The sequence below is a fragment of the Periplaneta americana genome, chromosome 5, assembly GCF_040183065.1.
Source record: "Periplaneta americana isolate PAMFEO1 chromosome 5, P.americana_PAMFEO1_priV1, whole genome shotgun sequence".
Taxonomy (NCBI): domain Eukaryota; kingdom Metazoa; phylum Arthropoda; class Insecta; order Blattodea; family Blattidae; genus Periplaneta; species Periplaneta americana.
In genome coordinates, this window is record NC_091121.1 from 178,378,130 (window position 1) to 178,404,820 (window position 26,691).

Below are 26,691 nucleotides of genomic sequence, written 5' to 3' on the forward strand. Positions count from 1 at the left end.
CCGTTCCATTACTCTTTCATGTATGATGACGCAGAATATCTGCATGGAAATATCATATGTACTTTGGTATATTAAAATAATAATATATACCAAAATATTGGGTCAGACCAATAAATTAAATTTATTTATTTATTTGTCTATCTGTCTGTCTGTCTGTTTATCTATCTATCTATATTCACTCACTCACACTCACTTATTTATTTATTTATTTATTTATTTATTTATTTATTTATTTATTTATTTATTTATTTATTTATTTGTTTGTTTGTTTGTTTATTTATTTATTTATTTGTTTATTTATTTATTTACTTATTTACTCACTTACTTACTCACTCACTTACTCACCTCACTCACTCACTTAGTTACTCATTCACTTATTTACTCACTCACTCACTTACTTACTCATTTATTTATTTACTTATTTATTTATTCATTTATTCATTTATGTTTTCTTCTTGGATCCCAAAGCTACTTACAAAGTACGGATTCCCCTTCCCAAATATAGTGAAGCTTGATTTATAAGTTTTTATGGGGTCTGAATAAAAACGTATAATTGAGAAAAACTGATGTGGCAACCCTGGCTACTCGTCTGTCATTCTCTTCTCTGCCAGTCGCACACCTATGCTGTGTTTACTAAATGTTTTCTCGTGCTGCTTTCACTGAAAGTTGATTCTTGCAGGTTCACTTTTCTTTTACTACTCTTTTCACATTTATGTTTTGCAATTTTGCATTCATCACATTTGTTATTTTCATTTTCTTGTGGCATACCAGCTGATCGTTCATGGCACACTGGTTGAAAATGGCTGGCCTAGACCCAAGCAATCATACTTACTTACTTACTGGCTTTTAAGGAACCCGAAAATTCATTGCCGCCCTCACATAAGTCCGCAATTGGTCCCTATCCTGAGCAAGATTAATCCAGTCTCTGTCATAATATCCCACCTCCCTCAAATCCATTTTAATATTATCTTCCCATCTACGTCTCGGCCTCCCAACTATATGCATTTCTAGATTCGCCCATGCGTTCTACATGCCCTGCCCATCTCAAACGTCTAAATTTAATGTTCCTAATTATGTCAGGTGAAGAATACAATGCGTACAGTTCTGTGTTGTGTAACTTTCTCCATTCTCCTGTAACTTCATCCCTCTTAGCCCCAAATATTTTCCTAAGCACCTTATTCTCAAACACCCTTAACCTATGTTCCTCTCTCAAAGTGAGAGTCCAAGTTTCACAACCATAAAGAACAACCGGTAATATAACTGTTTTATAAATTCTAACTTTCAGATTTTTTGACAGCAGACTGGATGATAAAAGCTTCTCAACCGAATAACAGGCATTTCCCATATTTATTCATCGTCCCGAAAGAAATTGAGTACTTGTTTCTGAAACATCCATTGCCCCATAATAGAAAGGTTTTTCAATTGAAAGTTTATCAGTATCGAAACTAAATTGCACATCAATCTGGTAATGGATTTTGGTCTTTGCAGTTGACCCTTCTGTCTATACTCAATTGTCCTTCTCAATCTTACATTGGACCAGCTACAGCCGGGTTTGTCTTGAATTGCAGGGAGGTGACAATGCAAGGTCTGCAGCTACTGGTTCGGCTTATGAGACACCATCCAGAAACTGTTCACACACATCTGCATTCTGTGATTGTGGCCTTGGCGAAGCAAGTACGCAATCTTCGGTCACAAGTAGCAAGAGCTGCGTGTCAGGCGAGTGGGGAGCTCTTCCTGTCACAGAAGAGAGCTCTCGAAACTGTGAGTATAAGTACAGTGCATCCAGATATAAGATACAAAATTATGTCATTTTGAATCTTGCGTACACTACTTTTAACACTTGAATATAAGTAATTAATTAACTAACGGACTTACTCGTGTTAATTATGTAACCACCATCACCACACACATACACAACACATCTAACCACCCCATACAACACAAACATGCTGCATTCAGGACAATGGTACACAGATTACTCAACATACTCATGAGCCAACAACACTACAATTAAGAAGTGAACACAATCAAATACATAGCACAAGAAAACGGTTACAATCCAAACATAATAGACAACATCATAAGGAAGACAAAACAAAAACTTAACGAACACAAAAACACGCAAAACACATCACAAACATACGAACACAAGAAATATATCACACTAACATATGAAAACAAAAGCACACATAAGATCGCATCTTCATTCAGAAATCAGAAATACAACATAGCATACAGAACAGAAAACACACTACAAAGACATCTCAACACACAAAAAACACAAACAAATAAATACGACCACACAGGTGTATACAAACTCACATGTAATAGTTGCGACAAGTTCTACATTGGACAGACAGGCAGATCATTCCAAGCACGCTACAAAGAACACATTAAAGCAATAACCAGAGGACACAATACATCTACATACGCCGACCACATAACCAATGCTAACCATACATACAATAACATAAATGCGGACATGGAAATCCTACACATACAACCCAAGAACCAAAAAATCAACACGCTAGAACAATACGAAATATACAAACACACTAAAACACACCCCGATTAAATTCTCAACACACAGATCAATTTCAGTACACACACACTTTTTGACTCCACTTTTCAACACCTTTCAACAATCAAACGCACCCACATAACAGGCAGAGAAGTTCGAGATGACGCCGAGATCTAGCAGGCTCTGAGGATGGTGTGATGAAGCACCAAAACAGCTGTAAGCCGCACAAACTTACATAATTAACATGAGTAAGTCCGCTAGTTAATCAATTACAAAATTATGGTTATTAAAGGAGAAAAAGTCGCTCTGGCACCAGGGATCGAACCCGGGTCCTTGGTTCTACATAACAAGTGCTCTAACCTTTGAACTACGCCGAAGTTTAATCCACAGCACCGGATCGAATCCCCCTCCTCTAGTGTTTTTCTCCTTTGTGGCCTTGTTCCATGTTCGACATACGACCATTATTATTATTATTATTATTATTATTATTATTATTATTACATTATTTTGTTGACAATAATAATATTCTTGGCTACCTATGGACAATCTGCAGAAAACTACAAACCTGCAATGTAATAATCACATCTTGAAATAAAGTACCGGTATTGGAAATTTAATATAGGTGTAATATTCTTTCCTGTTCTAGATTATATTATGATAGACATATATCGTAACAAGACAATAATGCTACATGTGACGAACTTTACCTGTAAAAATAATGCTACATGTAACCAAATTAACGTGACCAAATTGACTGGTGATGAAATGTGAAATGTACTGTGGCAGATTCCCCTGTACCCGCAAATTACATGATTAAATCTGAATTTATGTACACTACGAAATGCATGTTTCTTATAACCAGGGAACGGATTTATATGGACTAAAAATATATGAAATATGTAAATATATATGTAGTTATTTTTACCAAAATATGGAATTAAATATGGATTTTTACCAAAATATGGAATTAAATATGGACTTAAAATTATAAAAAAATGACTATGTACGTTAAATATTGGTACATTTTAATCAAACTAAACAAAAAATATAATGGACGTACCTTATCTTCCAATGTAGTTTCAACAAAACACAATTTTTATTGTCTGTTACCATAACAATAGGTTACAAACATTTCTTTCAAGTGCTGAAAAGTGAATCTTCTTCTATTGTCTCTGAGGATAGATTTATACTGACTAAAAGAGCGTTCGACGTCACAAGAAGTAACTGGTACATAATTCAATTTCACAATGTCTGCTGGGGATAAGTCCAAGTTAATCTTCACTGTTGATTCACCACTCATCACAGCAACAACCTTTTGTAGTTCTTCATATCCAGGGTTTTTTGAAAGTACAGTGTCCACCTTAGCTCTTACTGCATCTGCAACTTTACCTCTACCACGATTCAGTTGTTCCACAGTACTATTTATAATTTCAAAACTTTCAGATAGTGAAAGGTGCCTATTTTGGAGACTTTTGAGCGTTTTTATGATGCATGAAAATGTATGCTGAATGTGAGCTAAGTCATTCTTCACACTTATGTCACAGGTAACTGTTTTCGCAGTATCAATTGAGACTGCATCTTCAGAGTCCAATGCAAGGAGAACATTGTTAATAGAGTCTATATGTTCGGCATAATATTCAACTGCTTCTAGCCATGTACCCCATCTAGTTAAAATTGGCTTTGGTGGCAATGGAATTTCAGGGTACATTTCTTTCAACACGTTAACTCTACTGGGAGCTTTGAGAAATACTTTTTTCACTGATGAAATCAACAAATCTACTTTAGGGAAATTGTCTCTGACCACTTCTGCCACACGATGAAATGCATGCGCCACACAAGTAAAATGAGTCAATTTAGGATATACAACAGATAATGCTTGTCCAGCTTTGACCATATAAGGGGCAGCATCGCTAATAAAGAATAACACATTATCGTACATAATACCCTTTGGCCACAGGATACCCATAGCTTCGTTGAACAGTTTAACTATAGTTTTGTTATTGCACTTTTCTAGAACATCACAATGTAAAAGAATTCGTTCAGAATATTGTTCACTTAACAAACCGATAACTACATTACCAACAAGTCTACCTTCTTTGTCGGGAGTCTCATCAATGGAAACCCAAATTGAACTATCTTTAATTTCATCTCTTATCTTCTGTATTGTCTCATCGTAGATGGATGGAGCATACGTCTTCCTAAGCGTTGACTCATCCGGGATTGTATGTTGAGTATATTTTTCAAGGAATTCCCTGAAGACCTTATTCTTTAGTTTGTAGAGAGGAATATCAGCAGAGATGAGAGAACGGCACAGGTCGATGTTAAACTCAGATCTTACATTCGATGTTGTTGGTTGTGTTAAAAACAATTGTCTCTGCTTGGAATTTAGTTGTTTGTTGGCCTGATGTTTACTAGTTGTAATGTGTTGTTGAACCAGGAACTTTTGTGTAGATGATACTGCACACTGACACAAATTACAAAATAATATTTTATTGTCAGTTGATAAACCATCTTCTTTAAATTCTGAAATGTAACTTGTTAGTTTTGATTTTAAATTGACTGAATGACGTACTTTTGGCATATTTACCGTCTTTATAGTATGATTTACAAAACTGAACCTATGTGTACTCTGACTGGCATTTAACTGTTGAGCTGCACAACTGAAGTCTGTTAAAAATTTTAAATTAAATTAATATAGTTTTGTAACTTACTTTCCCATTGTTGATAGGACTGCTAATTTTCAAATAACTCTGATGTTAAAGGGATTACTGAACATGTGTTTAAATCTCTATTGTTGAAATGTATTTTTAAAAGTTAATGGAATTTTGTTTTGTTTTATTGTTAAACCTAATATAATATGGACTGTTTTATATGAAATATGGAAAATATATGGAAATTAACGAAAATATGTACTAAACTCTAAAATATGGAAAAATATGGAAAATAAAAGTAGGATTTTTCAACCCTACACATTGTGAAACATAAAGATAATGCAAAATATAAATTATATTAGCTTTATAAGTAAATATGTATTTACATATAAATCCTTTCCCTGCTTATAACTATCTGAAACATACTACACACAGAAGTGGTAAGCTTTGATATTATTGTGGTTTGGTGATGTTTCAACACGCATTTAATTGCGGATGTAAATGTACATTTCGAAATAAAAATATGTTTCATGCTAATTTTTGTTTCTATAAGGAAATTCATAAAGTAAATTTGGCATTACTACTTTTTCTCATTTTTTAATAAGTGAGTACTTTTAATATACTGAGATACAAACGAATCATTTTGATTATATAAATATAAAACATTATCCTCGACTCTTGTTCTAAAGCTATGCTTGGGAACGGGTTCGCATCCCACTTGTACTGTAAAATAAAATTCCAAGCTCCATAATAAGTAGTAAACAAAAGAAATTTAAAAGCATAGTCAACAGGTTGCTGCTGCATCACACTGTAGAGGAATTTATGTCTTTAGACCTTGCATGAAAGTACTAATATGTAATTGTTAAGGCATAAAGGTCGTTATTGCTATTAAGAACATCATTATTATTATTATTATTATTATTATTATTATTATTATTATTATTATTATTATTATTATTATTTATTATTATTACTACTACTATTACTATTATTATTATTATTATTATTATTATTATTATTATTATTATTATTATTATTATTATTTCTTGCAATAACAATGTTATAAATTCAGTTCATAAATATGCCTGTAGTATAATCAGAAACTAGATTAAGACCTAGAAATAAGATTGACGAAGCCATGATTTGTAAAAATCTTTATGGTGAATAAATTACTACTGGGTGTTCATTTCAAAGTGTGTCATGACGTCCTGTTTTGAGTCAGCGATTTGAAGCCAGTTTCAGATTTTATGTCAGAGATGTTGCCTATTAATCAAGGCGTTCAATCTGAACTTGAGAACGTGTACGGTATAACTTGAACGTCGTAGCAACAGATGGCAGTCTGTAAAGTCTGTGTGCTACCATAACCTCTTTCGAATTGTGTTTTGCGCGGGCAAGTCGTATGCAGGGTATTTGTTATCATCGGTTGCGTACAGCAACATTCCACAATACGGCAAATGCCCCGTGTCCTTGTTGCCCGTCGAAGTTAATGTCAACAAATACGTAAGTAATCGTCTTAACCCTCTCCCCATATCCCGACAGTAAGAAAAAAACTCACCTCAGTACGTGTTTCCAAACAGTTCACATTCCTGCCACTACATGTGTTACTGTACGTATCAGTAAGTACTGTACTCTTCAGAATGAACACTGTACTTGCTAGGCAACTTCTCTGGCACATAAGTAATACGCCTCTGCGGAAGTGTAGGCTCATCGACTAGCCACATGACAGCATACAGTGAGCCATGACACACTTTGAACTGAACACGCAGTATTACTATTACTACTTCGAAGTTTTTACCAAATGTATGGTGAATGTTAAGTAATCCCATGGCGAATCCTCAGAGCTAAATACAACGCCGTTAAATAACCAACTTTATATATATAAACTTTTGACTCGTTTCACATCTTAAGGCTTCAGTGATGATGTAAGCTCTATGGAATTAATGAAATGAAAATGAAAAACTACATCAGCTCTAGGTAATATCGTCATACGTCCTATGGGACAAGAAGAAGCCATTGGGTACCCCTAAATTTGGTACGAACTTCTGAATTTGTGAGGATACTAATTTATTAGCGTAGAGATTAGAATATGGAATTTAATCATTTTAGGATCTGGATGAGCTTGCCAGTCCTCTGCTGCATAGAACAGCCGATACAAACAGATTCTTGCGAGCAGACAGTAATGCTGCTTTGGACAAGATGGTGGAAGTGATCAGTCCTCCCAGAGCTGTATCTGTCATTGTAGGAAAAGGTGCAAGGTAAGATAAACATTCTTTCAATTACTGTAGCTATTTATATAAATAAATAGTAAATGATAACATAAATGTATTGCTTATATCCTTTACTTGCATGAACAACTCCTTCAAGTTAGCTCTGTGGTAGTGCGTCTGCCTCCAAACTAGCCGACCCAGGTTCGATTCCCAGCAGGGTCAGAGATTTTCTTGTAAAATTTCTACCCCGGGACTAGGAGAGGTGGCAGTGCACAAATTCTAATCACTAAATAGTGCACCAATATGCCTGGGTTAAATCTCAAATCTCTCCGCAGTGCATATGGAGAGAAGGCATATGTCACTGTTGACAGTGATTCGTTCGTTGCATGAGGACATTAAGACTGGCGGCCCCCTTGGTGCTATTCGACAGGAGGAGGTTATGTGCCAGCACCGGATTTCCCCTTCTTCCTTCCTCGTCTTCGTTATCATCCTCACCCATTTTCTACACGAACACTTACACATACACTCACCCTAGTACACGAGATAATTCTCCACAGATACACATCATGCATAGTATGGCCTGCCAAAGTGGTATACACTGAAAATGGGTCACAGTCCTGCATCTATCTGCAATATGCGGAACCTGAATCACGCAAGTGAAGTAGGTAGGCATTGTACACGCACGCGCACACACACACACACACACACACACACACACACACACACACACACACACACACACCAGTGGCGGCTCCTGCATTTTTCTTAAGAGGAGGAAAGACGTTAACAGCACAAATTGACACCATCTTGAATTAAAAATGCAATAAATTAGTCTACATGAATATGTAAAAACAAAGTTGATTACCTTTTATGAGAGTCATTACTGATAGAAGAATTCTGCTCGTCGCTGCTTTGCTGTTGCGAAATGTTCAATCACTTAATCATGCCATTTCGGATCTTTTTCCATTTGTAGCAACAGTTCTTTCTCGATTGACATAAGTGCAAGAGAAGATAGCCTGTCTTGACCCATAGTGTTTCGACAATAAGTTTTTATTCTCTTCAGTGAGAGTCTTAAAAATGAGCTGCCGGTGGCCGATTAATTTCTTTTTGTTTATGTTAAGAATAGAGTACTTTCAATTTCAAAAATATTTGTATAAAACTGGCAACTTGGCTGTCGTCTGTCTAGTAATGTAGAACTACTTCCGCTTTCTTCTATATAAACCCGACTTTTAACTTTCAAATATCCTCGAAAGTTTCAAACCATAAATAGCATCCTCTATAAAGTGCAATAAATAATATTTGATTTATAATTGAACAACAAGTTCATAGATTTGTGTTAAAACTGTTTTTATTATAGCTCCTATGGTGTTATAGTCTGGTTAAATGCAATATCGCTAGATGACAGCAGTAGCCAGCTTGCTACGCGACCTGTCGGTTTGTCTGCTACATTATTTACCGCGCATGCGAAGAATCAGAGGAGGAACTCCTCTCTACACGTTCATTCGCTTGCTTTAAAACTCTGCTTCTTTCTCTGGCCGCTAGTGCGCTGTTGTCTATGTGTATTACCTGCAGTAGAGGAGGAACGGAGTGCCTTTCCTCACCACTAACAATCTCGCATCCTTCTCACAGTTTTCGCGCAGCACATGAGCGCGTGTCGTTTAAAACTCAATCAACCCAGGTTTTTTATAGCTGTGAACATAAAGATTATCGAATCTTTCTCGAATTTCAAGGCATATATATTATTTAGTATTGACTTGCAGAAGAAGAAAAATGTGAGGAGGACGTTCCTCCCTTCCCTCCCCCGAAAAACCGCCACTGACACACACACACTTGCGTGAGCAAATGTTATGTGAATAATATCAGCTGTGTTAATTTTTCGATAAAAGGGATTATGGATAATAAAGTTCACAAAATATTATTTTTATCTATATTATATTCATATTTTTCTAGATTTAAAAAATATATACCTATTTAATTCCTTTACTAAGTGTATTTTTGTTGCTATGATCATATTGTATTTTGTTTACAAACAGCGGGACAATTTTAAATTACTCAACAAGCATCAGAATATTTTATGATTTCTGTATGTTTCCTCAGAAATATCATTCAGACATTTTACATGTAAACTATGAAGATTCATGAGAAGCAGGAAGGTAAAATTGCCTTGTTGTCATAATCTCTGTGCTGTAAGAAGGCAGTTCATTTGATACGATATGAGCCTGTATGTTCTGAAGACCCATCTGAAAATTAAGGAAAATATCAATATTTTAGAACTCTACCCAGACTTGAATTCATTGTCTTAGTCTGTAATCAGTTTCTCTACATTTTTTAATAATTTTTGCAGGTCGGCTACATTTAAACGTGTGCGTCTTGTGATTTGCTGAGGAAGACGTTATTCATTTCTTAAGGCTCGATAAATACTTTATATAATCGCCCGCCATTTTGGCTCTTTCATTGGCGTTCACAGAAAGCACACGAAGACGTTATTTGCCGCTCAATTATTTGCTGAATTACAGTGCGTTTGATTTATTATCATAGGAGCTACGATATGATAATGTTTAACAGTGTGGCAAATAGATTCCTCGTCTGGTAGCTCGGCAACGAAAGAACAAAAATGGCGAACGATACTACCTACCTAGACTTTATAGAGTCTTCACTTCCTAAGACGTAAGCAAAGAGGAGGAGTCACGCTGGGAATAACAGCATCGTGACTATAATTTACTACATCACTCTCGGTGTTCGAATGGTTAGGTACCATATTCACCATTTTATCAGTGGCAGAACGTTAATGTAGAAAAAGTGTTAGCACTGAAATTATCTCTGGCTGTTATCAGTACTACAATTTTAGTGAATATTTGTGATGTAGTTGAGCTCTTGAGTACCAAGTCCAGCTTTGTCAGTTTAAATAAGATGTGGGAGGAATGGAGGGAGAGAAAGTAGAAATTAAGAGAAGTGATTCTGATTTAAGATGGGCTGGGTATGGGACCTGATCATGAGCCTTAAGCGAGCAAGCAATGAGTGCCTGTCACTTGTCAAGCCATTCCCAATGCTGTATTACCAGGCTGCCAGTAACCGAGTTCAGCTTCATCAGCCCAAATTATGAAAGGCTTTGAGTTTGGCTTAAAATGAATTGGGAGTGGATCAGAATCATGCATGCAATGATTGCATGTCTCTGCCCTCATCATTCCCCACGTTTATCATTATATGCAAAGTTCGAGTGCTCAAAACTTGGCCGAAAGTAATAGATTTTTAATATGCAATGGAAAACAATTTTTAGTATGGCTTTCTTCAAAATGGCGGTAAAACCATCGTCCATTTCATAGATTTTTAGCACATAAAATAGTGGAGTGGAATACCCATTGTTGTAGGGTGAATTATTAGAAATAAAAGTCACATTGTTATCGGGTGCGTGGTGGTAAAAGTAGAATAGAAAATTACAATATTGTATTTCATTATGCTTTGATTTGTTGCTGAGTTTGTTGTTTGGACAAAAATAGATATTTTTAACTTTACTAATAGTGGAGGAATCGTGTTGGTTCTGTTAATAGAGCTTGGGTTCAAGTCCAAATGATTGCGGAATTTTTCAATTCGTCATAAGAATCAAAATAAGTCGAGGATCCACTCAACTACCAGTACTGTACATATAAATCAGTCGCAGCTCATGGTTTTAAAATTGAGGAAGGCTCTAGGCTGAAATGGCAAATTTTCATGGTCTCGAGCATGAGTATTTGTTCATTTATTTCTGTTTGTTTATTCGTGTATTTCCGTAACTGGGAATTTTTAATACTAAGTTATTATTATTATTATTATTATTATTATTATTTATGTATTATTATTATTATTATTATTATTACTTATTATTTATTATTATTATTATTATTATTATTTATTATTATTTATTATTTATTATTATTATTATTATTATTATTATTATTATTATTATTATTATTACTATTACTACTACTATTACTACTACTACTATTACTATTATTACTATTATTACTATTATTACTATTACTACTATTATTACTATTATTATTACTACTACTATTATTATTATTATTATTATTATTATTATTATTATTATTATTATTATTATTATATAACGGGCACCTGACTTACATTTACCTTCATTCATTTGCTTGTAGACAAAATTGGCCCTTCTCTCTTTCGATATATTACACACAATTCATTGTTCTCAAATAAACACTCGCAAAAGGTTCTCACAGTCACAAGTTCACAACCACATAAAATACTGATACGCAAGCCAAAACTAATTCGCACATTAGAAATTCGGTTGTGTTGTTTTCCCTCCCCTGACGGAGGTTTGAAAAACTTTCACTTTATGGGATACTACGGATACCAATTGTGTCAATGAATAACTAAACGACTCCTTCATCTTATCATCGCAATGTTATCCTAAAATGCCAATTAGGCCTATGACCTACCGTAAAATGAATGACAGAGCAAACACATAACCTCAAGAATGGAGTGTCAGTCATTGTTTCTTTTCTCTTCTCCAGGAGAAATTTTTAAAATGTTGGCAACGACTCAAGGCGTAGATCTCCACGCCTTAGCTGCCTATCCGTATTAGCCAGACTCCATTAAGAAACCTCCCCGTCCTGTTTCTATTGTGCTGAAGGGACCGTGAAAGGTTGAGCCTTTATTACTTATAACCTATCTCAAAAACATGTCGGTACCAACAGTTCCAAATATATTGACCGTTATTGACGAACAAGCCGGGTAAAATTTCGATGTTTCTCCTCTATTGAAAATCTTTATTCTACTATTAAACACAAACAGATGTCAAGATTTTTGTAGGAGATTTTTATAGGGGCGGCTCTGCCTAAGAGCCTTAAACTACGAGCCGCTACTGATATAAATTGAGTATCGGCTGTTTTCTAACAGTTTTAAAAGCAGTCAAACATTTTGTTGGCCACATCACCACCTCCTAGTGCCCAAATCAAAAAAGCATAGAAGCTTTACCTCCCTGTTTCTTACGCACCCCACTGGAGTATTAGCAGACAACTGTATTTCTTTTCAGTACTAATTAGTAAAGATAATTTGTTGCCCATTTCTTATGTGTATGTATTTTATCACAAATGTTGCAGCCATCAGAATGCCATTGTACGAACATCTAGCGCCCGTTTACTGGTGAACTTGGTGAGCAAAGTTGGTGTGGAGAAAGTAATGACATATCCTGGAGACATGAGAGACAAGATCCTCATTACAGGCTCCAACCTTTTAACTGAAGGAAGTCTGGACACAAGGTATGTTGTCTTTGAAAAGAATGTTCGTTGAGATTAAATTCACGTTTCTGCGCTTGCTTTAATAAAAGATAGAGATTGGAAACATCACAAGTGTGATTTGCTTGACATTTATTAGCAGTAACACTAAAATATAAATAGAGATAAGAACATTATTACAGAGATAAGGAACTATCAGATCAGATATAAACAGGATGATCCCAAATCGTCTGTCAAAACAATTGAATGGCTGCCTAGAATAACGTTGTAAGTCCGTTTTTGACCAAACTGAGTTTTCGGCTGAAAAATCTTGTATTGCACATTCTGCATCATGTGCTGTCATCGTCTTGCTGATATTCACACTACTTCGAGAGCTGTAGTATTTTGATTGTGTTGCTGAGCCAAATAACGTTGTAACGCAAATAAAATAGCGGACAATCATACTTGTAGCATGTCACAGGGGTAGAGGTTAGTGTCAAGCAAGACCAATCAAACCATTTGAGGTTGTTCATATGCAACAAGAATACTTTAGTGATATAGGGCTAGTAGAGCAAACAATAAGGAAGGATCCAGACCTCGAGATAACAACAGCTGCCTAGTTTCAGTTCAGTTCTGACCAGGGACGGCTCTACAATAAGAACTGCAGAGCTGCCATTTAAATGGACCTGTAAAGTTAAAAATGTAAAACGTGCTTTTATGTAACCTAGTTCATTGTTTCATTTATTTTTCCAATTCATTCTTCTTCGATTCGAGATTTTACTGTCTGTAGGAGCCTTGAACTGCTCGAGAATTTTATCTGTAGTGTACTTTTCGGATCTGTGATCGGCAGTTCCTGGAGCTCAACATAGGGTAGTCAGCAGCAGAAAACTGGTTTTCTTCACCACCCCATAAGATTGCATTAAAGCTGCAATCGAAACAGCTCTCTATGAATATACAAAAGAACAGTCAACACCCTCATCTCTTTATGACCTGCGTTAGAACACATAGGCTTCTGTATATCATTAGAGTTCCAGTGTGTTATTGTACTGTGCGTGGTGTGATGTGATTAGTCAGTGTGTCTAAGGAAATATTTTATATTAAAAATGAATGAAATTAAAACCTAATCGACCAACCCTTTTCGAAATTAAAAGAGAAATTGCACGTTAACTTAAGAAATTAGGACGTCCTACACCAAATTTAAATATTGAAATTTCTGGAAAAGGTCGAGGAAATCATGTAGCCTACTAGTCATTTTAATACCGTAATGTGTAATGGAAACGATTGGTTTTTTGCTGCGCTCATGAAAACGCTTTCTCCCCCACCCATTCATTCTGTTTAGAGGAGAAAATACATGGACAGATATCAGAGTGAAGGATATAGTTAATTTGATTAAAAAACTAGAAAAGCATGAAAATTCGAAAACTCATTTCAAGTCAAACAGATTTGTCACTGCTAGAAATATTAAAATATTCTAATTATTGGAAATTTCTCTTCACTGTCACCAAAACATTACGCTGAAAGTTTGATGCAAACTATCTTAATGGAATATAGGCTTAACGGAAATTCAGTCATGAACCACATGAATTAATTGTGCTGGTTAATGGTGGGGCTAACGTAATGAGTGGGAAAACACAGAGAATTTATTTTGTGTCCCACAGCTCATTTCTTGCGCTGTTATGCCAAAGAAATAAATTTAATAATGCAACAAACATGTTCACAAACTGGTCAAGTTACGATACAGTATTGCAAATCTGTAGGAACTCCCAACTCTCTGTTTTATAATTCCGTCAGCCGGTAGAAAAGTTGGCGTAAAGAAATTCAGTAGGAGTTAAAAGCATTCGAAAATAAAGTTCAGGTATCAACATGTGGGGCACATCTCCGCTGTTATATGTGACTAGTTGTATCAGGTGTAGCACACGGGGTGGGTAGGGCGCATGGATGGTTGGAGTACAATTTCGGGTGCACAGTCAACTTCGAGAAGGGGCTGTAATTACATGCGTTATCCAATTTAGATGCAATAAACAGAATGTGTTTGCTAAATACACTATTTTTTTTGCAGAACTGCCAACCTTTGTAACCGCGGGCCGCTACTGGTTCTGACAAGCCTATGTCTATGAAAATGCGGAAATTTCATGATATATTGTTACCGTGCACAGTTTATTCTTTATTAAAAAATAAAAAATAAAAAAGCAAGCGTGCAACAACAAGTGATCGTCATGCCATAGTTTCTGTGTTTCCCGTAGAGCCATTCATGACAATACCTAAGCTATAGTGTGCACGCACAGCAAGCAATCTCACTCTTCTACTTGCTATGGTTACAATTTAAATCCTTTACATCTGTCTATATTACCAGTATATAATTTTAGTTTTCAATGTAGTATTTTTATTAAACATTTCTTATTATAGCCTACTATATACATACTATAGTTACCGTAATTCTTTATTTAATATTCCTTTTTAAACCATAGTGGCTGATCAGAGATGAAATGGTGATGACATTATGATAATGAAGCGAAGGTAGAATGACAATGGTGGAAAAACCGAGATACTGGTAGTCAGAGAAAAGCTGTCTCTCAACCATTTCCTCCCCCCTCGCAAATCTGTCTGGATATGTTGATCAATAGGCATGAAAGTCTTCAGATCACATTTCGTAAATATTCTACTTTCAAAAAATAAACTTGAAATTACCAGTAATTAAATCCCTGATTTATATTATGCAAAATGCAAGTTACATGCAACGTTATAGGACATAAAAGGGTCCAGGGGAAAAACCTGCTAAGTCACATTTTACTGTTTTTACAGGAGAACAAGTTAAAATTTTCAAGGTCCATTACATTCTATTGTCTCTGAGGTATCATTCTTCAAATATTTCTGGCGTAATCAAGTTTTTACTCTGTACAATTAAACCACAGAAATCTCTACTGCCTGAGGTATTACATGGCATCCAAAACAAAAAATTGATAATTTTGGACTTAACAGGTTTTTCCCCTGGACCCTTCTATAATGTAACATTATGGTCTGATCGACGATTTGACAGAAATTTGATTAAATACGGTATACGAATCTTTATTTTAATGTTGTTGTTGTTTCTTGTTTTCTAATGCCAGGCGTTTGACAATAAAGTCATTTGACCTCTTGCACTCCAGTATTTTTCAAAGATATTGTCATGGTCAGCCACTGAAGCACAGATTTTGAGGTGTTCCAAATCCATTTCTTGATTTGAGTTGCACAATGGGCAATTGGGGACTAATAAATTTCAATTCTATGCAGGTGCTTGGCCAAACAATCATGGCCTGTTGCCAATCTAAATGAAGCTACAGACGATTTGCGTGGTAAATCGGGAATTAACTGTGAATTATGATGCAGAGAGTTCCATTTTTTCCCTTGAGATTGTGTTATCAAATTTTGATTGTTGAAGTCTAAGTATGTAGATTTAATAAATCTTTTCACAGAGTAATACGTTGATTTAATTACCGAAAATCGCTTTTTTTTAATTTTTGTTTGTATATCTGTCTCTCTGTCAGTATGTTTGTTACCTGTAAACTGGGGATACTTGAACCACCTCAGAAAGTTTCATTAACTCCTACAAAAAACGTATACCTTGAGAAACTTTCATTGCTCTCCTATATGTTGAATCTTGCGACATACAAACCATAGGTAAGCAGCTTTATTGCATTGTCACTATTGTTATGTATTTATTTATTGTTTTATTAGTGGCTCAAGTTACCCAGGAAATGGGTATACTTGAGCCATCCATTTAAAAATGCTGTGTGGTGCAAGTTAAACTTGATATGAGGTTACTTGAGTTAATAAAACCTTAAATGATAACATTTTATAGATTTGGGTACAGTATATATGTAGTTTATTATCTTTAGCTATATTCTATAATTCACTGAGATAATATGCACACATAATTTTCTTTTCTTTAATTCCAAAATTTGAATTAAAAAATTACAAAAATCACAGAAACGAAAACATCTAAACACCTGATTTGGCTCAAATATCCCCGATGTCTCAAGTAACCCCACCTTACCCGGTATTTTAAAATTGTTTAATATTTAATATCAATATTTTTTAAAATTTAATTTTAATTACTTATTTAAACAATAAAATGTATACTTTACTGATATTTTCTCATTTAAACTTATTAAATTAAGAAAACAAAATTTTATTATACAATAATTTTCTACTACAGGAAACATCTTCGAAAATTTTAGTAATGGAACTTGAAACTCGCGTAAATTTGTAACGTACTTTGTTGATCTACTAATTTTAACGTAATAGAGTGAACACCATATTTCTCAATTTTATTGTGGGTGCCTATTTCTAAATTGTTAATATAAATTAAGTTTTTATTTTACAACTACTTATTACTGGATGTTTATGAATGGTATATCTTTCTTTTCAGGTGTTTTGCAAAGCAACTGTTCCGCATGTTGTCAACTTATCCAACATTCAGTTCAGTAATGGCAGAAGTAATTCCTTCTCATGTTCTAAGAAACATCAGCAAGACCCTGCAGAGCTTGAAATAGGTTCCTTAGAAATACTAATTGGATATTTAGATAAGTTTAAGTGTTTAGTTCTATACATATGTGCATTGTTTTTGTTACAATAAAAGATACCGATACACATTTATGTAAATTCACAATAACTCTTAATTAGTTAAATAAACTTAATAATAAAGATGGTTTTTAAACTATTTTTTCAATGAAAATTATTTCCTCTCGTCTAAGACATGAATGTTGACATTTACACTCTAGCAGGTTTAATAAAAACATGGAAGTGCGGAAATTCACTTAATTTTCTAGCATAGTAGCACCTTAAGAAGAAGAAGAAGAAGAAGAAGAAGAAGACGACGATGAAGAAGAAGACGATGAAAAAAGAGAAGAAGAAGAAGAAGAAGAAGATGATGATGATGATGATGATGATGATGATGATGAAAAAGAGAAGAAGACGATGAAAAAGATAAGAAGAAGAAGAAGACGATGAAAAAGATAAGAAGAAGAAGAAGAAGAAGAAGAAGAAGAAGACGATGAAAGATAAGAAGAAGAAGAAGAAGAAGGAGAAGACGATCAAAAAGAGAAGACGGTGAAAAAGAGAAGAAGGAGAAGAAGACGATGAAAAAGAGAAGAAGACGATGAAAAAGAGAAGAAGGAGAAGAAGACTATGAAAAAGAGAAGAAGGAGAAGAAGACGATGAAAAAGAGAAGAAGACGATGAAAAAGAGAAGAAGGAGAAGAAGACTATGAAAAAGAGAAGAAGGAGAAGAAGACGATGAAAAAGAGAAGAAGACGATGAAAAAAGAGAAGAAGAAGGAGAAGAAGACGATGAAAAAGAGAAGGAGAAGAAGAAGAAGATGATGAAAAAGAGAAGAAGAAGAAGAAGAAGAAGAAGAAGAAGAAGACGACGACGACGATGAAAAAGAGGAGAAGAAGAAGACGATGAAAAAGAGAAGAAGAAGAAGAAGAAGACGAAAAAGAGAAGAAAATGAAAAAAGAGAAGAAGAAGAAGAAGAAGAAGACGACGACGACGACGATGAAAAAGAGGAGAAGAAGAAGACGATGAAAAAGAGAAGAAGAAGAAGACGAAAAAGAGAAGAAAATGAAAAAAGAGAAGAAGAAGAAGAAGAAGACGACGACGACGATGAAAAAGAGGAGAAGAAGAAGACGATGAAAAAGAGAAGAAGAAGAAGAAGAAGACGACGAAAAAGAGAAGAAAATGAAAAAAGAGAAGAAGAAGAAGAAGAAGAAGACGACGACGATGAAAAAGAGGAGAAGAAGAAGACGATGAAAAAGAGAAGAAGAAGAAGACGAAAAAGAGAAGAAAATGAAAAAAGAGAAGAAGAAGAAGAAGAAGAAGAAGAAGAAGAAGAAGAAGACGACGACGACGACGATGAAAAAGAGGAGAAGAAGAAGACGATGAAAAAGAGAAGAAGAAGAAGACGAAAAAGAGAAGAAAATGAAAAAAGAGAAGAAGAAGAAGACTATGAAAAAGAGAAGAAGGAGAAGAAGACTATGAAAAAGAGAAGGAGAAGAAGAAGAAGAAGATGATGAAAAAGAGAAGAAGAAGAAGACGAAAAAGAGAAGAAAATGAAAAAGAGAAGAAGAAGAAGACGACGACGATGAAAAAGAGGAGAAGAAGAAGACGATGAAAAAGAGAAGAAGAAGAAGAAGACGAAAAAGAGAAGAAAATGAAAAAAGAGAAGAAGAAGAAGAAGAAGAAGAAGAAGACGACGACGATGAAAAAGAGGAGAAGAAGAAGACGATGAAAAAGAGAAGAAGAAGAAGACGAAAAAGAGAAGAAAATGAAAAAAGAGAAGAAGAAGAAGAAGAAGAAGAAGAAGAAGAAGAAGAAGAAGACGACGACGATGAAAAAGAGAAGAAGAAGACGATGAAAAAGAGAAGAAGAAGAAGAAGAAGAAGAAGAAGAAGAAGAAGAAGAAGAAGAAGAAGAAGAAGAAGAAAAAGACGATGAAAAAGAAATAACAATTTTGTATTTTACTCCATCTAGGTACTTTTCAAGGTGACTTTTATACACTGGTCCACCTCAGTGACATTAGCTATTACTGTAGATTCGAAGTTCAGTAATTCAAATCCAGTCGAGAGTGATGTATTCGGACAGGTGGAAAAAAGTCTCAGCATGGCTTCCTTTGGAACAGAAGTAAAATCAGATATTCCATTTAATATTTAATAATCCTGCTTGAAAAAAATTTCCTCATCTCACCAAGTCTTCTAATTTGCCGACACAAAGTGACTTTTTATATCAGAAGAAGTAATGAATTCCGCTTTATAAGTTCCCACAACTCAGAAATGGAATTATTAATGTCTGCTACACTAGCAGAATTCCTGAAAGGACCTAGTATCGTATCTGGAGACACGAAACAACATTTTACAACATGGTAATGTTTACATCTTACTCTTAGTCCACCATTGTGGAGTAATGGTTAGTGCGTCTGACCATGAAATGAGTGGGTCCGGGTTCAAATCCTGGTTGGAATTTTTTTCGGAGTTTTCTCTCAACCAATTGAAGCAGAATTTCTGGGTAACTTTTGGCGTTGGACCTCAGACTCATTTTGCCATCATTAATTCACATATCATCATCATCCATACCATACTGTCTTCCTCCGACGAGTTTAGTGCTGGGACCTAAGATATTCTTGCCATCGGTGAGAGGGGTTGCAGGTAGATTCTTTTGTTGCTACAGCCAAGCCGAGAGGAGTGGGAAGTATTAATCGTCCAAAAATATGCAGTCTTCAGTGAATATGTCATATACAGGGAACGGATTTATATGGACTAAAAATATATGAAATATGTAAATATATATGTAGTTATTTTTACCAAAATATGGAATTAAATATGGATTTTTACCAAAATATGGAATTAAATATGGACTTAAAATTATAAAAAAATGACTATGTACGTTAAATATTGGTACATTTTAATCAAACTAAACAAAAAATATAATGGACGTACCTTATCTTCCAATGTAGTTTCAACAAAACACAATTTTTATTGTCTGTTACCATAACAATAGGTTACAAACATTTCTTTCAAGTGCTGAAAAGTGAATCTTCTTCTATTGTCTCTGAGGATAGATTTATACTGACTAAAAGAGCGTTCGACGTCACAAGAAGTAACTGGTACATAATTCAATTTCACAATGTCTGCTGGGGATAAGTCCAAGTTAATCTTCACTGTTGATTCACCACTCATCACAGCAACAACCTTTTGTAGTTCTTCATATCCAGGGTTTTTTGAAAGTACAGTGTCCACCTTAGCTCTTACTGCATCTGCAACTTTACCTCTACCACGATTCAGTTGTTCCACAGTACTATTTATAATTTCAAAACTTTCAGATAGTGAAAGGTGCCTATTTTGGAGACTTTTGAGCGTTTTTATGATGCATGAAAATGTATGCTGAATGTGAGCTAAGTCATTCTTCACACTTATGTCACAGGTAACTGTTTTCGCAGTATCAATTGAGACTGCATCTTCAGAGTCCAATGCAAGGAGAACATTGTTAATAGAGTCTATATGTTCGGCATAATATTCAACTGCTTCTAGCCATGTACCCCATCTAGTTAAAATTGGCTTTGGTGGCAATGGAATTTCAGGGTACATTTCTTTCAACACGTTAACTCTACTGGGAGCTTTGAGAAATACTTTTTTCACTGATGAAATCAACAAATCTACTTTAGGGAAATTGTCTCTGACCACTTCTGCCACACGATGAAATGCATGCGCCACACAAGTAAAATGAGTCAATTTAGGATATACAACAGATAATGCTTGTCCAGCTTTGACCATATAAGGGGCAGCATCGCTAATAAAGAATAACACATTATCGTACATAATACCCTTTGGCCACAGGATACCCATAGCTTCGTTGAACAGTTTAACTATAGTTTTGTTATTGCACTTTTCTAGAACATCACAATGTAAAAGAATTCGTTCAGAATATTGTTCACTTAACAAACCGATAACTACATTACCAACAAGTCTACCTTCTTTGTCGGGAGTCTCATCAATGGAAACCCAAATTGAACTATCTTTAATTTCATCTCTTATCTTCTGTATTGTCTCATCGTAGATGGATGGAGCATACGTCTTCCTAAGTGTTGACTCATCCGGGATTGTATGTTGAGTATATTTTTCAAGGAATTCCCTGAAGACCTTATTCTTTAGTTTGTAGAGAGGAATATCAGCAGAGATGAGAGAACGGCACAGGTCGATGTTAAACTCAGATCTTACATTCGATGTTGTTGGTTGTGTTAAAAACAATTGTCTCTGCTTGGAATTTAGTTGTTTGTTGGCCTGATGTTTACTAGTTGTAATGTGTTGTTGCACCAGGAACTTTTGTGTAGATGATACTGCACACTGACACAAATTACAAAATAATATTTTATTGTCAGTTGATAAACCATCTTCTTTAAATTCTGAAATGTAACTTGTTAGTTTTGATTTTAAATTGACTGAATGACGTACTTTTGGCATATTTACCGTCTTTATAGTATGATTTACAAAACTGAACCTATGTGTACTCTGACTGGCATTTAACTGTTGAGCTGCACAACTGAAGTCTGTTAAAAATTTTAAATTAAATTAATACAGTTTTGTAACTTACTTTCCCATTGTTGATAGGACTGCTAATTTTCAAATAACTCTGATGTTAAAGGGATTACTGAACATGTGTTTAAATCTCTATTGTTGAAATGTATTTTTAAAAGTTAATGGAATTTTGTTTTGTTTTATTGTTAAACCTAATATAATATGGACTGTTTTATATGAAATATGGAAAATATATGGAAATTAACGAAAATATGTACTAAACTCTAAAATATGGAAAAATATGGAAAATAAAAGTAGGATTTTTCAACCCTACACATTGTGAAACATAAAGATAATGCAAAATATAAATTATATTAGCTTTATAAGTAAATATGTATTTACATATAAATCCTTTCCCTGGTTATGACAAACGTTTTCACCAATAATTTGGCATCTTCAGGTCACATTAAAAAAAAATGTGACCTGAAGATGCCAAATTATTGGTGAAAACGTTTATCATAACTTTTAAATACTATTTTGAATCTTGCGTACACCACTTTTAACACTTGAGTATAATTAATTGATGAACTAGTGGACTTACTCGTGTTAAATATGTAATATTTGTCTGGCTTACAGCTGTTTCAGTACTTTACGCACCATCATCAGAGCCTAGTCTAGGCTCTGATGGTGGTGCGTAAAGCACTGAAACAGCTGTAAGCCGGACAAATATTACATATTTAACACGAGTAAGTCCACTAGTTCATCAATTAATTTAAATACTACTTCATGTAATAACATAAAGGTTCAATGTATGTAATATTGTTAAGTAATTGACTGTAAGAACTTACACTATTTGATTCATAATTCTAATGAAAAAATATATCCTGATTTCCTGGAATTATAACCACAAATTTTCACCAAGTAAATGAATTAACATAAGCAAATTTATTTTATTATGTTACATTAAAAGGAGTTGTAAAAAATAAAAGAAAGGACAAAACAGAACATTCTCTGCGGAGATTCGAAGCATGCTGTGGAGGAAGCCCAAATCAGCGCCTTGTATTATGGAGTTAACTAAAGCGGCGCACAGAGGTTTACGGTAGTGAACTGCGCGCTCACCCGAAGGGACTTAGAAAATTTTCACTGCTCGAGAGACCAGCCACTTTCATTTTGACCAAGTAAGTGTACATCAGTTTCAATAGCATTTACATAGGAATCCCAGCTTTCTCGCTGCAATTTTCTTGTTTCTTTCTTTATTATTATTATTATTATTATTATTATTATTATTATTATTATTATTATGTCTCGTGACGAGAATATTGTACGAAATGGAAATATAAAAATTGGAAATTTATCTTTTGAAGAGGTGGGGAAGTTCAAATATCTTGAAGCAACGGTAACAAATATAAATGATACTCGGGAGGAAATTAAACACAGAATAAATATGGGAAATGCCTGTTATTATTCGGTTGAGAAGCTTTTATCATCCAGTCTGCTGTCAAAATATCTGAGAGTTAGAATTTATAAAACAGTTATATTACCGGTTGTTCTTTATGGTTGTGAAACTTGGACTCTCACTTTGAGAGAGGAACATAGGTTAAGGGTGTTAGAGAATAAGGTGCTTAGGAAAATATTTGGGGCTAAGAGGGATGAAGTTACAGGAGAATGGAGAAAGTTACACAACGCAAAACTGTACGCATTGTATTCATCACCTGACATAATTAGGAACATTAAATCCAGACGTTTGACATGGGCAGGGTATGCAGCACATATGGGCGAATCCAGAAATGCATATAGAGTGTTAGTTGGGAGGCCGGAGGGAAAAAGACCTTTAGGGAGGCCGAGGCGTAGATGGGAAGAAGATAATATTAAAATGGATTTGAGGGAGGTGGGATATGATGATAGAGAATGGATTAATCTTGCTCAGAATAGGGACCAATGGCTGGCTTATGTGAGGGCAGCAATGAACCTCTGGGTTCCTTAAAAGGCAGTAAGTAAGTAAGTATTGCCGTTATTATTATTATTATTATTATTATTATTATTATTATTATTATTATTATTATTATTATTATTATTATCTTGATTCTATTATGTAATTATATTAAGAGAGTCACATCGTAGATTTTTGAGGGGATTAACATTTTGGTGTGCCATGTTGAGTCTAGGCCCATCTAGGGTGTGCCGTGAGTAGAAAAAGGTTGCAGAACACTGGGTTAGCCCATTCTTGCCATTACAGAAAATGTCTTTCGAGAAATGCAAGAACTTCTACTTGCTGTATATACCTAATACGATGGTTTGAGTATAGTCCAATGTTAAGTTCTCATAACTGACAACAAATAGCAGTGCTTATCTCGAAAATTTTAATTTTGAGGGTTGACCCATTTTTCCGGGCATGTCTTCAATTGCTTTGCCATTGAGCAGATGATCGGAATTCTAACTTGCTTTCATATGCGTACATCTCCAAAAAGCGTATCGTCATTCGTGCTCTCGATGCTGCCCGCCAAACACAGTGTGCCTCAGTGGGAAGAGACTCGTACCTCAACAGAAGGGAGCAATCAGTGGGGGATCACGGCAATGGTCTGCTTATGTTTACAAATAATAATAACATCAAAAGAATAAGAAATAGCATACGTTTGTGTATTATTTTGACATACTATGAAGCTGGAGCCCTGTCTGTTGCTATTGACACAAGCCATTGCAAATTCAACCTCTTCTGTTCTATGGTGCCTTTCAGTGCCTGGAAAAGATCTTCTCCATTTGTATTTTGTAATTACATCTAGAAGACATTCAGACACGTAAAATGTTCATTAACTCCTCGGATGAAAATGGCTAGGTGAGCTTTGTCATTTCTATCTGTCCAATCCAAGTGAGTAAGCTACGAACTGGTTAATTGTGGTTTCGACTTCAGATTCAATTACATTTACAGTCTTGAAATTCCTTCTCTGAACTGTAATTGGAAACAATTTAATTTTCTTAAACTTCGACTTTGTTCTAGACACAGCATTTTAGTAACGTCCTGTATGCACGATTTTATAAATGATGCTTCTGTAAAGGGCTTCATTGATTTTCCAATATTCCAAGCTAGAACATAGCTAGCAAGAAGCTTCTTTGTTTAAGACTGAGGACATGTATGTGATTTGTTTTTGTATTTTCTTGTTTTATATTTATCAAAATATTTGTAGGCCTACGCATTTCACCTAAAATTAAACGAAAAACTATAAGTATGTCATGCGGAATTGAGTGCAAACGTATTGTAATATACTGATTATTATGTATAACCAACAGTTATACAGATAGCCCCAAAATGCATTATTTTCGCATGTCCAACATGCCTGTAATTGTATGATATTCTTTATAAAGAGTCGAGTATTGTGGCCGCATGTTGAATTTTAACACACCCTTAAGAATTTTCGAACAAATTAAGGATTTCACATTCTCCCCACTAAGTCAAAATATTTTTCTTCCCTTTTATCCTTGAATGTACTACGGCCATGATTAGAAGACATTGTGAAACGGTGGAACACGCCGACCAACACAGTGATAATGGCAGTCCATCACTGCTCTTCGTTTGCGCATAAACATTGAGTACAGTACAGGTGGGGATGGGTGAGGCGGAGCGCGCTCATTGCATACTGGCTTCGGTTCCGTTCAGGGGCTTACTCGCGAGTACGGTTTTGGAGACGTCTGATCTAGAGTAATTCCTTCACAACTGGAGCCAAATGTTCTTTATATTGCGAATTCTGGTAGCAGCAGGGCCAAGTGAGTAGTGTTGTTGCTGGTAGTTCTGTCTATTTAAACTCGACAGTGACTCAATTAGTGCATTTTAAACATGAATTTATTGTCCAATTTGCTATTAAAATACTTCAGTTTGCATTCAGAGGAAGAGAAATTAGAAAATAAAACTTTACGATGAACCACTCCAGCTCTATGTACAGTATAGAGTATATTATAAAAAAAATATGCAACAAGAAAGGCACAACTGAAGTGAGGAATACATGGATTGTAAATAGACTTATTTTCATCGTCAATGTTATTGGCTTGTTGATCATCCTCAAAACGGGCAAATGTTGAAAATGTATCCTATTTCCGTGAAAATCTCAAAATTGATTTTTTTTTTGTACGATCAGAACACCTTTATAGATAACATCACAAAAGTTTTATCCAGTGGCACACTGGTATTCACAAGCCAGATATCGTCAAGGAGAAGTGCATGGTGACCATGGTTTTGAGTATATTTTAATGGTTTGTGTTTCTTTTTTAAAAGGATGGTTAGGGGTTTTCTCCAACATTACATAAATTTGCATGTTATCGTATGCACGTCTCCTCAACGAATTCCTATACTGTATAGCGTTCGCGTGACGCTTGATCCGAAAAACGCGTGAAGATCCCAACCGCTGATTGCTTCATGCTTCAAGGCTGCGCGGGACTGTATGTTACAGGTCGTTGTCACAGCTTAGTACAGTCTATGTTAGTGATAGAAGATGTGTGTGCTTGTGTAATTCTTTTAAATGCGTTTGAAATGTGTGTACTGTGCATTAAATTACTTGTATAGATGAGTGAAATGCCGGCTGAAAAGTTTACTCTACAACAGCGAATATTTATGTACGAAACTTATGTCAAAACAGATTCTTGCCGACAAGTGTGTAGGCAATTTGTAGAGAAATTCCCCGGTATTCGACCTCCAAATAGAGGTACAGTTCGAAACCTTGTCATTAGATTAAGAGAAACGGGATCGCTGAACTCTAAAATTCGTAGGCCAAGACGAAGGGTTCTAACAGAAGCAAAACTTGATGATATTGGAGCATCAATTGAACGTTCTCCTAATAAATCTTTACGTTGTGTTGCACAAGAAGTAGGTGTATCAAAAACTTCAGCCCATACGGCTACTAAACTTTTAAAATTGAAACCTTACAGAGTTACTATAGTACGAGAATTACGGCCAGGAAACAACAGGAAACGGACGTAAACTTAGGACTTCCCGTTGCCACCTACACTTTAATTTCTTTAACTTCTGACGCACGTTACTTGTTTTTTCATTGGT

General features: G+C 35.0%; 1 protein-coding gene across 7 annotated transcripts in view; it reads left to right on the forward strand.

The window, feature by feature from the left end:
• LOC138700302 (uncharacterized) overlaps window positions 1-17,305 on the forward strand; it is a 507,020-nt gene extending 489,715 nt beyond the window's left edge. For all 7 annotated transcript variants that reach the window (XM_069826822.1, XM_069826826.1, XM_069826824.1 and 4 more), the window contains 4 exons: window positions 1,569-1,761; window positions 7,279-7,427; window positions 12,491-12,649; window positions 17,013-17,305. In XM_069826822.1, the coding sequence (XP_069682923.1) occupies window positions 1,569-1,761; window positions 7,279-7,427; window positions 12,491-12,649; window positions 17,013-17,136 (625 nt within the window). In that variant the 3' untranslated portion in view covers window positions 17,137-17,305. The remainder of the gene's footprint in view (window positions 1-1,568; window positions 1,762-7,278; window positions 7,428-12,490; window positions 12,650-17,012) is intronic.
• Window positions 17,306-26,691: the final 9,386 nt, after the last annotated feature.